We start from the raw sequence: 15752 nt of genomic DNA on the forward strand, positions 1-15752 counted from the left end.
AAGGCAATTAACGTATAGGGATGAGACAAATAATAAGACAGAAAAGGCCTTGCAGGCCCAGGTCCAGATGCCCGGAGCCTCACCTGCCTCCTCAGCCCCGTTACTGAGCTCACCAACTGCCTCCAGCAACACACTCTGCCCTCAGAATATTTATACAGACTAGAGGGCATGAACTGCCACTATGTTTTTTTTCATTTCAATGGGGCTCTGAAGAGGGTTTAAACATGCAATTACCAAGCTTCACTTACCTTTCTCACCCTGTCTCTTCAAATCCACAGCAACCTCAGAACTGGGGGCTGGTGTCTGGGGCTCACCGTTACTGGGCATGTTTTCTTTTGCTTTCGGCACCTCTGCCCGGGCCAGGCCTGCTTCCTGCGACCTTGCCTGAGTCTCACTGGGATCCTGGAGGTGAAACAGGACCACAAGATGACCAGAACCCTCACAACCCTGAGGAATGCAATGGACGACTACATCCTTTTGACAAATGAGGACACTGAAACCCTGAGGAATGCCATGATCTACCCCAATTGTGCCCTATCACCTGGCATAAATCAGAAGATCTGAGGGTGTGTCAAGATGTCCCTGAAAGGACTTTCAGTAATGGATTAACAGGCAGGCAGAGAATGAACAAGGAAAAGGAAGACTTGAACGAATGAGACTGAACAGACATCCACTGAACACTCAACCCAACAAAAGCAAAAGACACATGTTCTCAAGTATACACTGAATATTCTCTAAGACAGACAGATGCTGGGCCACAAAATAAGCCTCAACAGATTTAAAATGAAAGAAATCATACAAAATAGGTTTTCCAGTCATAGTGAAATGAAATTACTAATCAATAGGACAATGAAAATTCACAAATATGTGGAAATTAGGCAACACACTTCTACAATAACAAATGGGTCAAAGACATCACAAGGCAAAATTATAAAGGAAAACTGAAACAAAAAGTACAACATACCAAACTTAGGGGAGGCAGCTAAGGCAGGGTTCAGAGGGAAATTAAGAAAAACAAAGATTTCAAATGAGTAATGTAATCTTCCACCTTATGATACTGGAAAAGGAAGAGCAAACTGAACCTAAATCAAGGAAGGACATCATAAAGGTTAGAGAAGGAATTAATGAAATATGGAATAAAAAACAACAGAGAAAAATCAATGAAACCAAGTTAGTTCTTTAAAAGATGAACAAAATTGATAAAACTCTAGCCAGATTAACTGAGAAAAAAAGAGTACACTCAAACTACTAATATCAAAAATGAAAAGAACAGTACTAACCTTACACAAATAAAAATGTATTATTATTTATAAAGGAATACTATAAACTGTTTTCCAACAAGTTTGATAACTCAGATGAAATAGACAAGTTCCTAAAAAGACACAAACTACCAAAAGTGACTCAAGGAGAAAATCTGAGTACATTTATAACAAGAAATTGAATTAGTAATTTAAAAATTTCTCCTTTGAAAAACCCAGGTCCAGATGGCTTCAATAGTGAATTCTACCAAACATTTAAAGTAGAATCAATACCAAATCTTCAAAAACTCTACAGAAAACAAAAAGAAATACTCCCCAACTCATTCTATGAACCCAATATTACCGATACCAAAGCCAGACAAAGATATTACAAGAAAATAAAACTACAGAGCCATCTCTGATGAATACAGACACTGAAATCCTCAACAAAATACTAGCAAATCAAATCTAGTAACACATAAAAGGATTTTATACACCATGACCAAGTGGAATTTATTCTAGGAATGGAAGGTTAAACATCCAAAAAAATCAATATAACACCATATCAATAGCATGAAGGACAAAAAAAACATAAAAAAGGATCATCTCAGTAGATGCAGAAAAAGAATGACAAAGTCCAACACCTCTTCTTGATAAAAAATAAAACAACCCTCAACAAATTAAGAATAGAAAGGAACTTCCTCAACTTGGTAAAGTCTATCTATGAAAAACAGACAGTTAACATAAAACTTAATGGTGAAAGATTTCATGCTTTTATCCTATGATCAAAGACAAGGATTTCTGCTCTTTCCACTTCTATTTAACATTGTACTGGAGATTCTAGCCAGAGCAATTAGGCAAGAAAAAGAAATAAAAGGCATCAGATTGGAAAGGAAAAGGTAAAACCATCTATTGTTAGATGCCATAACATTATATATAGAAAATACAAAGGAATCACACAAAAAAATCAGAATAAACAAGTTCAGCAAAGTTGCAATATACAAGATCAATATTTAAAAATGAACTGTATTTCTATATACTCACAGTGAACAATTTGAAAATAAAGTTAAGAAAACTATAACAGCATAAGAAATACTTACAAATAAATTGAATAAAAGAGCGCAAGACTTCTGAAAACTGCAAAACATTGTTGAAAGAAATTTTTAAAAGACTTCAGTGGAGAAACATCCCACATTCATAGAACAGAAGACTTAATGTTGTTAAGACGGCAATACCGTGTTTCCTCAAAAGTAATAGCTAACCGGAAAATAAGCCCTAGCATGATTTTTCAGGATGACATCCCCTGAACATAAGCCCTAATGCGTCTTTTGGAGCAAAAATTAATATAAAACCCAGTCTCATTTTCGGGGAAATACAGTACTTCAAAACTGATCTAAAGATTCAAGGTAATCTCTATCAAAATTTCATCTGGATTTGCTGAAGAAATTGGCAAGTGGATCCTAAAATTTATATGGAAAGTCAACTGGCTCAGCCTAGCCAAAATGATCTTGAAAAATAACAAAGTTGGAAGACTTGCATGTCCTGATTTCAAAGCTTACTATGGAGCTGCAGTAATCCAGACTATGTGATATGACAGAAAGACAGACAAACAGATCAATGGAACAGAACTGAGAGGCCAGAAATAAACCCTCACATTTACAGTAAACTGATTTTTGACAAGGATGCCAAGACAATTCAGTGGAGAAAAAAATAACTGTTTTTGTGCTTTCCAGCAAATAGTGCTAAGACAACTGGATATCCAAATACAAAAAGAATGTAAATGGACCCCTACCGCCACACCATATACAAAAACAGAATTAATTCAAAATGGATCATAGGACTAAATGTAAGAGCTAAGAACTATAACACTCTTAGAAGAAAATATGGGAATAAATCTTCATGGCCTTGGATTAGGCAAAGCCTTTAAAAATATAACACCAAAAAAATAAGCGACAAAAGAAAATATAAATAAAATGGACTTCATCAAAATTAAAAAATTTTTGTGTTTCCGTGAATACCATCAAGAAAGTGGAAAAAAAAAACTCACAGAATGAGAAAAAAATTTTTGCAAATGATATATTTAATATATATATGAATATATATATACATATATATGGACATATATATATATGAATGAATATAAAGAACTTACAACTCAATAATGACAATTTAAAAATGGGCAAAAGATCCAAATAGACATTTCTCAAAAAAAATATATATATATATATACACACAAATGGTCAATAACGCACACGAAAAGATGCTCAGAATCATTAGTTATTATGGAAATGCAAATCTAAAGCACGTGACACCACTTCACACCCACTAGGATGGCTATAATGAAAAAAAGCAGATAATAAGATTTGGCAAGGATATGGAAAAACTGGAACCCTTATAAACTGCTGGTGAGAATGTAAAAGAATGGGATCACTTTTTGAAAAATGTCTGGCAGTTTCTCAATACATTAAACATGGAGTTATATGACCCATCAATTCCACTCCTAGTATACACCTAAGAGAAATGAAACCTTAGGTCCACACAAAAATGCATACATAAATGTCCATAGCAGCATTATTCATAATAGCCCAAAAGCAGAAATAACCCAAATGCCTATGAATTGGCAAGTGAATAAACAAAATTTAGTATAGCCATGCAATGGAATATTATACAGTCATAAAAAGGAATGAAGCATTCATACATGCACACAACATGGATAAGCATTATGCTAAGTGAAAGAAGCCAGAAACAAGGCCACATATTGTCTGATTTGATAAGGCAAATAACTAGAGATAGAAAATAGGTTAGTGGTTGTCTAGAGCTCTGGGGGTTGGCAGTAAATGAGGAGTGAGCTAAAGGATATGGGGTTGCTTTGGGGTAATGAAAATGTTGTAAAATTAATTGTGATGATAGTTGCACAACTTGTGAACGTACTAAAAATCAGTGAATTTAAAATATTACGTGGGTAATTATATGGTATATAAATTATGTCTCAATAAAGCTGCTATATTTAAAAACAGAACCGAAGATCTCCCAGAGGCTTTGAGCAGCCGTTTCAGGGGCTGCACTTTACACAGGACAGGCTCTGATCGGCTCCACCACAGGCCAGGTGCAGTGACCTCGGCCATAGTATTTAACCATTTTCGTGCGCCCCTCTCTCAAAACAGGAAGACGACAGCAACCCCCTCCCAGGGTGGCTGTGCTTTAAATGAAGGGATTTCAGTAAAGCCCTGAGCACAAGAACGAGGGCTGGGGGAAAACACACCCCGTCAGAGACACAGCATCCAGGGACCAAGCTGTCTCAGGGAACCAAACCCACAAGGGAGAGCAGAATGAGTAAACCAGACAGCAGACAGGGAACAACATGTCTGAATAAGGGGTAGGAATACCTTCTGGGAGTCCTACGCAGAAAAACCAGAATTACCTGCTGGCCTTGGTCTCTTTTTTCATTTAGGTCTCTGGAAACTACAGCTTCGTTTCCCTTTTTGGTGACTTCTTCTATCCGCTCCTCACACTGCTCCTTCACCTCTTTCATCTGATTGATGCACTGGCTCCTTTGGTGAAAGGAGGAAAGGAAAAGACAAATATCTACAGATGTGTCTATATACCAAGCATGTTCCTGCTATATAAAATCCACTTTAATAAGAGACACGGCTCATCTTTTTCCTGCACCAGGCACTTTATCGGAAGAGGACACGTGAGGCAAGACAACATGTATATTTTCAACTATTAAATGACAAGAAAACTAGTTGAGTGAGCTTATTAGAAATACGTCACATTGTTCTAAAGCAGATGAATTTTATTGGTTAGAAAAAGCCATTTTTTTATAATATAGTCTTTGGTATAATTTTTTAAAATTCGCTTTTTGTCCCCAGCTACTGGCACAGAACTCCTATAATCCTTGGAATTTCCTGAGTAATAGGAGTGTCTTCTGTTATTCTTAATTAGCTCTGTGGACCATACATGAGTTTATGCTAATGGGAGGAGCCTATATAGCCTTAGGATGGGGCGGGTGGCCAGGACCAACCACATTATTAGAGGGCTGGAACTTAGAGCACCCCCACTCTCCAGGGAGCTGGGAGGGATTGGAGATGGAGTTCGATCATGTGACCAATGACTTCATCAATCATGCCTACATAATAATACCTGACATGAGAGAGAAGTTAAAATGACCTGACAAAAATTTTAAAGCAGCCAACAGAAAAATACTTCAATGAGGAATTACAACTGCTTGAAGCCACTGAAAAAATAAAGCCAAGAAACAGAAGCTATAAAGAGAAACCAAATGAAAATTTTATTTACTGAAAAATGCAATAACCAAAATAAAAAAATCTCAGTGGAGGAAAGCCTCAGTGAACTGTAAGATAAACAGTAGATACTATCCTATCTAAACAGAGAAAAAACAGACCGAGGGAATAAAAAATAAATAAAAAGAACATGGCTTCAGGGACCTGTGTGACTCTAACAAAGACCTAAGATTCATGACATCAGAATCTGGGAAGGAGATTTCCCAGCACGACCCTCATGACTAATCATTTTTATGCCCATCCCCAGGCTATTCCTCTTAATCACTTACCTCCATGACTATGATACCATCTGTCTCGCTCAGATCACTGTGAGTCCCCAGATTCTCTTTCTTTTCTAGAACACGTCCTAATCTCCCTTCTCTACTCCCCGTTCTTTAGGACTCAATTCTAAATGGCCTTTCCTAAGGAGTCCTGTAGGTAATAGACGAGCATTCATGAAAATGATCTAGTTTGATCAAGAAACAGTATTTAAAGGCACAGTATTTTTGAAAACTGGATGAGTTAGCATTAGGTTTGGCGGGGTGAAACAGAAAGGCCAAAAGATAGGGGTTTACTCTTTCCTCACCTAAAGAAAGTCTGAATGTAGGCAATTCAGGGCCAGTATGGCAGCTCTGAGTCATCAAAAATCCAGGCTTCTCTTTCTGTTTCAATATCCTAGCACTGGTTTCTATCCTCATGATTACCTCATGATCCAAGATGGCTGACAATGGTCGGCCACTTGTGAGGGATGAGGTTGAAACCAGAAGCCAGACTCGAGGTTTCCTGCTACTGTGCAGTGCTCTCTCTACCACACGGCCGCCTGTCGGTGTGGCATGCATTTCAGAGTAAGTGAATGCAACCTCTAATCTTGTAATACAACCTTCAGTTCAAAGGGCTTACTGAGTCTCAAGGTACCACACACACAGGGGCATCAGTACTGTAGAAATAATGAAAGACAGAGTTCTTGACCTTGCACAGCTTACAGATCAAGAGAAAGACTTGGTGAAAAATTCATTTACATAAAATTCTCACAAACATGCAAGCCACTGGTAGCAGACTAGTGTCCAGCAGCTTACCCACAGGGAACAAAAAGAGAGACATCTGTATACTGGAAGAACTAGACGTGACCAATTCATTGCTATGAATATCACAGAAGTTCATAATTAGCAAACGAGCAGGTGCACTTCCTGGACCTTTAAACCTACAAAAAGAGAAGTAGTGTTTTCACCTGCTCTCAGCTCTGCCAAAATCAAGTAAATGAGCCTCTAGCTCTCCGCATTGCAGATTAAGGTCAGCTATCCACAGTCCAGCAATAAGGGGAACAACCTCAGACGCAGCTCAAATTCCAAGACACAGGTAACACAGACTGTGACAGTGTGACTTCCTGAAGGCCTCAGGCTGGCTTTTTCTTACGTCTACATGGTAAATGCTCAGGCATTAACTGGAGCTAAAATGTACAGACATACAGTACTTGGCCACCAGAGACTATTCTAACTGGTGCAACTGATGGGCAGAAGACTATGAACGAATGTGCTCAATACGGGACTCTATCAAGGTGGGTGACCCCATCATCCAGGTCGCTGACGTCAGAGTATTACGATTACATTCCAGTAGCAGCATTCACCAACTCCACTTCCTCACAGCATGGAGATGAGATGGCAAGCGCCTCATCTCATACCCCAACTCGAAGAGAATGGAGGAGAGACTGCAAGGCTGTGTTTGGATCAAGTACAGTGATCGCTTAGTGATGTCTGCCACAGGGGTAGGAGTAAGAAGCGGGGATCAGTGCTGACTCGTAGTACACCTGTGCTTTACAGAATTTTAAGTTACGTTAAGTTTTAAAGTATATTAAGTAAGTCATTTCCTACTAAGGAGAACTGCCTTCTTATTTATCTTATGAGCCCAACTGGCTAACACTTTCCATGGCTTTCTAAAGCAATGCTGACACTTAAAAAAATAAAACGCACTATTTCTGAAGGCCCTGACTCCTGAAAAGGGCTTGGACCTTTCCCACAGAGCCCTGTATGCTCTAAAATGGGAAGGGCGAGTGGAGATTATGCTGGAACCCAGACACTGCCCTTGGCCTAGAACTGGTCAGCCACCTGAGTGCATGCTTGATGCAGACACACTTACAGGTCGTAGGAGAACTTCCTCTCCAGGTTGGTCTGGTTCTTTTGAAACTGGAGGACATCCTGCTGCAGCTTGCCATAATTCTTCTGCAGGGCCTTTAACTGGTCTAAGCCAAGAGGAGGACAGCAAATCATACAGGTCACTGGCATGGCCACACTAGTCCCCGCTGAACCCTCCAGTCACAGTGGAAAGGGGAGCAGGCCACACAGAGAGGCTCACCCATTACTGCCTCCACTGCTGCTTCAGAAAGTCCCAAAGAAAAAACAACCCTGACTGCCAAACTGATGGACAGAAGCAAAGAAATTGAATTAAATTGGGCTGGATAGTTTTTACAGGGTTTAAGAATATCTGAATTCAGGGTGATAGGTGAACCAATTAAAAGAGATTATATACATTCTCTCTCTATATATATATACATACATATATATATACATACATATATATATACACATATGTATGTATATATATATATATATAAAATGGGTGACATACATATTCTGTGTGTATGTGTATATGTGTGTGTGTGTGTGTGTGTGTGTATCTTAACATATCAAAAAATGAGAGTCTGATTCTTCAGTACAGAGCAGCTTGTAAAGTATTCAGTAACAATTTTAAAGAAAAAAGGTCTTTAAGGATTTATAGTTAGGAAAAAGGAACAAATTAAAGATTACTCAATCACTCATAATTCATCATTAGGTTAGAATCAGAGACCTCAGGGAAAGACAAGAGGGAAGGTGGCTTTTTCCTAAAAGGCACAATGAATGGTATAAAAGAGGGGAGTGGAACTCACCTTGCAGGGTTCTGATGAGCCTTTCGCCTGTGGTGATGTTATTCACTAAAACTGCCTGCAAGGAAGATAAACACAGAATGAAACAACCACAACCTAACAACTCAGAAGACCTCTGCTAAGATTCAAATGTGGGGAAAAAAGGAAGGGAACGCCCCCACGCCCTGGAATACCAGATGTCTACAGCCTCAAAAGGAACATGCATGTTGAAAGATTTGCTTTCCAAACACCAGCCCATAACCCAGGAAAGGGTAAGCAGATCCTCTGTCTCTATTTCAACTCCAGGACATGCTCCCCCTCTGTGAACAGCCCCACTCAGCACTCCTGGCTGAATCAGCACCTCTGGCCTTTCTTTGGTGGGTGGCCGTGTATAGTCATATCCTCAATCAGAAGTCAAACTGAATTCCACGCTGGCTAAGAGAGCAAAGACGAGGGATCTTGGTAAACGAGCACACCAATTCATTTTAACCTCTGGCCTCTTCCTTCAGTCCAGAGTCTACAAACAAGCGGGATGGAGGGCTCACACCCAATTAGTTACACAAAGTAGGAATGCCAACAACAGGGGAAGGAAGAAGCAACACAGGACTCCGGATACCAATGAAAAAAGGTGAAAAGAAAAGTCAGTGTGGAGCTCAGCGCAACCAGTAGCCAGTACACTGAGCAAGCACTTTCAGCCAGGTTCTCTGCTGGGCTCCACATGCAAGTGACCGTTTCATTTCCTCTTCACACCGGTTGTGTGAGGTGGGCAGAGTATCATCCATCTTAGGGGACAGGAAACTGAGGCACAGCTTACTTAGGATGGTCAAGGGCATGTGGCTTTCTCAACAGCAGACAGACAAAGCCAAATCCCGGGTCCCAGCAGGCTGGCTCCAGACAGGGCTCTTCACCAAATTTGCCAAATTGGATCTAAAGCCCGAGTGGGACGCCAATCCAGTGGACTGTGCCCAGAGGCAGAAGCAAACAAAAACCTGAGAAAAGGGGACTAGAATAGTAACGACCACAGCACAGCACACAGGTAAGTGTTGTTGTGTGAACACGTACACACACACACCCAGTACACAGAGCTGCGTACTGGGCCGTAATGGGAAAGTTTCTTACTGTGTCATAACCAACAAAGTTTGTAAAATGACGTACCCTGGACACGTAACACGTTTCTGTCCCATTCCTGGTCAACAGTGACGATGCCAACCGCATCCCCTCCCCCTCTGTGCCTCTGGTTTCCTCCTGGACCTCTCTGTCCAGCTCTCACTCTTTCTTTAGTCTGGACAGAGTTTTCTGGGATAAGGTCATTATGAATACAGAGCTGTGCTCCCAGAAATGAAGTCTGGTCACACAAATCTGCTGTTTATTTGGGGCAATCTGAGCACAGGAATATTTCCTGGTACGACAGGAAAGTCACAGTGATAATGTCCTGTACAGATTTTCAAGTGTTTAAAGATACTCTACAAGGCAGCAGAGAGAAGAGCCTGGTGACAAGAGGATTCGCACAGCGGGAAATCAGCTTTCCACAGCTCACAGCTCCTGCTCCTCTCAGGAAAGGCTTGCACACGTTCAATTAAAAAGACAAAAGATGATCATGTGATCCGGCATTCCCACTTCTGGGTATACATCCAAAAGAACTTAAAATAAGATCTTGACGAGATAGCTGCGCCCCCACGTTCATAGCAGCACTATTCACAAGAGCCAAGAGCTGGAAGCAAGCCCGTGTCCCTTAATGGATTAGGAAAATGAGGTATATCATATACATACAGTGGAATGTCATGCAGCCTTTAAAAAAGCGTGTCATACGCATGAATGAACTTGAGGACATAATGCTGAACAAAACAGAGCAGTCACAAAAGGACAAATGCTGTATGATTCCACACATATGAAGTACCTACAACAGTCAAAATCACAGAAACAGAAAGGAGAACGGTGTTTACCAAAGGCTGGGGGAGAGGGATGGGAATTAGGTTGGAAAGAGCAGAGAGTCTTAGTGTCGCAAGATGAAAAAGTTCTCGGGATCTGTTGCACAACAACATGAATATATTCAACACTAAACTGTACACTTAAACTTCCACCTCACCTAGGTCTCAAAACCTCCTTCCCTCTGAATATAAAGAGCTGACACAAAACAGAAAAAGAACACTTAAATGATTATACACTGATTTCAACTTGAAAGCTGTTTTCTCCTGGGTAAATCATTTCTAAACTATGGCAATATAAAAATTATGGGCAATTTAACTCGTTCCTTTTCTACTCGTTCCCCCTTAGCCCCACCCTAAAAAATCCATATTGGAGTCTGCAACTATCGGGGGGGTTAGGAAGGTTTAGAAATTAGTGCAATATGAAATCTGAAGATATTTCTGTCTCCCATGGGACTTTAGTCTTCCAAAGACAATATATTTTAGTTATCTTCTTCCACCTACTTACTTATGCATGGAAAAATAGTCTCCACTTAAGTCAATGCGAAAAGGATCATAAAATACCATCAAGCTTTTATATGCAGTTTTATATTTATTGCAAATCTTGTTGAATCATTTTCAGGAAAACTATGAAAACGCTTCTAGCTATTTTAGGGGTTCAAGAAAAAAACAAAACACCTGCATTAAACAAAATTATTTTAAAATGAATTATATATTGTACTCTAAACCACACAGATGCTTTCCCGTGTTGGTGCAGAGTGATGCTGGGGGACCCGCACTTCCTAGTGACTGTGCACTGTCCCCTGGGAATGCTGAGCAGAGACAGGGAGGCACAGTTAAGTGCCACCGGAACGTAACTGGAAACTCAACCCGGACGACCTCGGGATGAATCACCCACCTACAAACTCATAACCATTCCATTCAGGGAAACAAGTATATTTGATCAAACTATTTCCGCATTAGATTCGTAGAACAATAAGCTCAGTATTTCACAGTAAATTTCCAAAGCAGTATAAAACCTAAAAAGGTAAAGGTAAAAAAAACCTAAAAAGCAGTAAATAAACCTACAATAAAATATTGTGTTCTGAAAGCGCAATAAGATATAAATGACTAAATGTTTAAAATGTTATCTTTTGAAAAGCTCACTGGTATTTTAATAGTGTGATGCTGATCACATTATTAAAAAGAGAAGGTGACTTTTACTGCTATATTTGTCTGGCTCATTAAAAAAAAATCAACCTGCTTAGATGGTGAGGGCCCGCCCAAGCCTTACTGAAGAAGGCCCTGTAACCATCTACCCTGAGTCAACCCACGGGCACTTAGGTGTCTGCATAACGTCTTTGTAATGATATTCCTGTTAGTGCCTCAGGTAGAGGAACCTAAAATGAAACACTTAATCTTAGTGACCTGGGCATGATATTAGGAATGAAGGGAAGAATATGGAGTATTCGTTAGTGTCTTCTTTTTACCCCTCACCAACTTAAAAATCTCCCAGAGCAGTGCCATCCGACAGAAATGTGTTAGTCATGTATGGGAATTTTAAATTCTATAGCAGTGACATGAAGTAAAAAGAAACATGTTGGGCAAAGGATTTGAATAGACAGTTCTCCAAAGAAGATATCCGAATGGCCAACAAGTCAATGAAAGATGCTCAACAATTTAGTCAGTAGAGAACACATCAAAATGAGAAGATGCCACTTCACACACTCCAGGACGGCTACAAGTGAAGAAAAAGGGGGTGGGGAGGGGAATAAGTACTGACAAGGGCGTGGAGCAACTGGAACCCTCACACACAGCCAATGAGAACACGAAACGGTGCAGCTGCTGTGAAAAAGTTTGGCGGTTCCTTAAAAAGTTAAACAAAGTGATCATATGACCCAATAATTCCACTCCTAGGCATATACCCAAAACATACATCCACACAAAAGCTTGTCCGCAAACTTACATAGAAGAATTATTCACAATAGCCAAAAAGTAGAACCAACTCAAATGTCCATCAAGTGATGAATGGATAAACAAAGAGTGGTATACCACACATACAATGCAATATTATCCAGCCACTAACAGGAAGGAAGCACTGACACATGGTACAGCATGGATGAACCCTGAAAGCACTACGCTAAGTGAATGAAGCAAGCCACAAAAAGTTATAAAATGTGTGGTTATGTTGATATGATATGCCCAGAACAGGCAAATTGATACAAAGTAAATTAGTAGTTGCCAGGGGCTGGAAGGAGAGACTGTCAAATGGGTACACATTTCTTTTTGGGGTGATGAAAATGTTCTGAAATTAGTGGTGATGGTTGCACAACATCATGAATATACCAAACACCACTGAATGATACACTTTAAAATGGTTAAAATGGTGAGCTTTCAGTTATGTGAAAAAAGAAACAGGTGAAATCAAATCCTAAGATTATATTTAATATATCCAAAATATCATGTCAAGATGCAATCAACATAAAACAGAATTAATGAGCTATTTTATTTCTATTAAATCTAGCCTTGGAAATCTAGCATATTTCACACGAGCAGCACATCTCAGTTGGGACATTTTCAGTGCTCTACTGCCACTTGCCAGCAGGGATAGCACAGTCCCTGAGGGATAAGAAAAGAGGGCACACAGATCCCAGGTGCAGAGAAATGCTGGATAGTTAGTTATTTATGGCATCCCACTAAGATTACACACACACTGGCATCTATTCACACCAACAACAAAGCAGGTGCTGCCACCCAAACACTTCATGCCCACGACCCCCATGGGCCACATCCTGGCTCACCGAACACATGTTCTCAGAGAAACCACCGCACAGAGTGATGCGGCAACTACTGCAGTCCACAAAACCCTCCAGCGGACGTAAGTCACTTTGTGATTTAAAATACACAGACCCAGAAATGTGAACACCGACTGATTATGTGATATTAAGGGTATTTGGTAATGGTACTGCAGTTAAGAAAAGAAGATCCCACCCCTTAGAGATATATACTGAAATATTTATGATGGAAAAAGTACGCGTTATAATCACGGAAGCCTGACATTGGATACATGAGGGTCCATTAGATCATTGTCTACGTTTTAATGTTTAAAAATTTCCACAACCAGTCTTCATACACAGCATACACACATAATCTTGTCACGCGGCTGATAATTAAAACAGAAAAGCAAAGCTTCAGTTCCGTTAAAACTGAAAAGCAAACCTAAGAATGAATTTCCTTTTTAATCTTAACTTCAAGGCTGGTTTTAGAGGGGAAAAAGGTCAGTTAAAAGATGCTGAGATAAATTTCTGTTTTCTGAAGGAAATTTTGGTCATGTTCAAGACCTTTTAGAGGTACAGATCTTTCCAGTGTGTTATCCTTACTTGTAATTTCACTCCTAAAATTAAGCAGTTTTGCTATCATAGTATATATAGTTCATCAACAATGTGTCAACTATGATAAAGGGCTTTTGAGGCTCATTAATGCTAAAATGGAGGAGCAAGGAAAAGAGAAATGAGCTGAGAGAGAGAGAGAGAGAGAGAGAGAGAGAGAGAGAGAGAGAGAGAGAGAGAGAGAGAGAGAGAGAGAGACAGAGAGACAGAGAGGGAGGGAGTGGATTTTCTGGAAGAAAATGAGAAGACTTGAAAGGGAGGAGGGAGGAGAGGCCGAGGCTGTGGGTTCTGGTTTGCGGTCTGTACTTTGGCCACCATCACTTAACTTCTGGCCTCAGTTTCTCCAACTGGAACCACAACGGTTGGCCTGCAGTGTTTTAATAGGGACACACTATGGGAATTTCAGGTGGGACTATTCTTCACTTACCATATGGTTCCCCACATGGCAGCATATATACAATCCTGATCTGCTCCCTTCATCCCTCATCCCCTCTAAATGTCCGTAGCACCCTCGCCCATGAAATGTGTATCATCAGATTTTTAAAAAAGCCCCACCCCTACATTTCCAAATGGCCCCCGTGCGTAGGCTGGAGGTTTAGTCAGTCAATCGCTGTCTACATAAAAGACAGGACAGCAGGGCCAGGGGGAGGTCCAGGCTCTGACTCCGCGCGCCTGGCCCCCAGCCTCTCCACCATGTGCCCGTTGGATTGAAAACCACTGATCTTGATGACCACACGCATCGCTTCAATCCCCCAAATGCCTGTGATCCTAAGTCCCCAGGAAGCAAGCACAGCAAGAGGAAGCCAGTTCCCTGTGAGCAGGGCTGCGAGAACCTTGTGACACAAGGAGACACACATTCATCCAAAGCTCACACGAGTGGATCGGGGAGGCAGGGCCACTGAACTGCACAGCTGTCCAAGGAGCCACGTGAAGAATTCCAGAACTGAGCCAGCCTGCACAGCGTGTGCATGTGTCCGGCGAGAGCAGAGGCCTGAAGGTGCCAAGTGAACAGTCGACACCACTGCCCACTGGCTCACCGGTTAGTCGGGAGGTGGCCAGACATGGCCCACAACAAACGGCGACAGGGGCAAGGGAGAGGTGTGCATGGGGCAGGTGACACCCAGAATCTCACAGCTCTGGTGGCAGCAGGAAGAGGCTGAGTCCCAACCACAGAGGAGGTGCTAAGAGAAAGACAAGGCCTAAGGGCTAAAATCAAGACCTACTCTGGGGGTTAAAGAAATCCAGGGCAAAAAAAAAAAAAAGAAATCCAGGACACCAGTAAGACTAAGAACTTGCAACTTGTGTCATTCCAAGTCCAGTAAATGGTAGGGGCAGAACAGAATGGGTGTGTGAGTAAGTGTGTGTAGAGAGAGAGTAAGAAGGTGTATTAAAGACATTATGCTAAGTGAAATAAGCCAGATACCAAAGGACAAATATTGTACAATTTCACTCAGATGAGGTACCTAAAATGGTCAAATTCATAGACACAGAAAGTAGAACGGGGTTGCCAGGGCCTGGAGGAGGGAGGAACGGGGAGTTATTGCTTAGGGGACAGAATTTCAGATGGGGAAGATGAAAAGTTCTAGAGGTGGATGGTGGTGATTAAAGGTTGGACAACAACGGGAAAGTACTCAATGCCACCGAACTGTACGTGTAAAAACAGTTAAAATGATCATAATTATGTTTTCCCCACAATACAAAAATACCCAAAAAATCCCACAAAGAATGTGTGGGTGGGTGAGTTACTGAATTAATGTGTGAGGGCACGGGTGGGAGTGAGTGTGACGTGGTGTCAGAACACGTGTGACAGTATGAACAGGAAATGAGTGTGTGTGAGCGAGTGCTCAGGAGACAGTGAGCAGTAAGTAGGGTCCTGGTCAGAGGGGCCACGGTGCCTAACGGGCAGGTGCCATAGGATGGGCAGCAAGGTGGTCTGGGCTATGGCTGTAGGAGAACGGGCTCAAGCCATGGAGTTTCAATGGGAAGGTTGGAGGGGAGATGAAGCATAACTATACAGAGCTCAGAAAACAAAGCACCACCTA

General features: G+C 41.1%; 1 protein-coding gene across 1 annotated transcript in view; it reads right to left on the reverse strand.

Annotated features, from left to right (window-relative positions):
• Positions 1-15752, reverse strand: part of GOLM1 (golgi membrane protein 1) — a 51452-nt gene that overhangs the window by 17645 nt on the left and 18055 nt on the right. The window contains exons 4-7 of the mRNA XM_081066781.1: positions 8442-8496; positions 7655-7757; positions 4660-4789; positions 249-402 (exon numbers count right to left, since the gene is read on the reverse strand). Of these exons, the coding sequence (XP_080922907.1) occupies positions 249-402; positions 4660-4789; positions 7655-7757; positions 8442-8496 (442 nt within the window). The remainder of the gene's footprint in view (positions 1-248; positions 403-4659; positions 4790-7654; positions 7758-8441; positions 8497-15752) is intronic.

This window comes from Rhinolophus hipposideros (assembly GCF_964194185.1).
Source record: "Rhinolophus hipposideros genome assembly, chromosome: 11".
NCBI classification, from domain to species: domain Eukaryota; kingdom Metazoa; phylum Chordata; class Mammalia; order Chiroptera; family Rhinolophidae; genus Rhinolophus; species Rhinolophus hipposideros.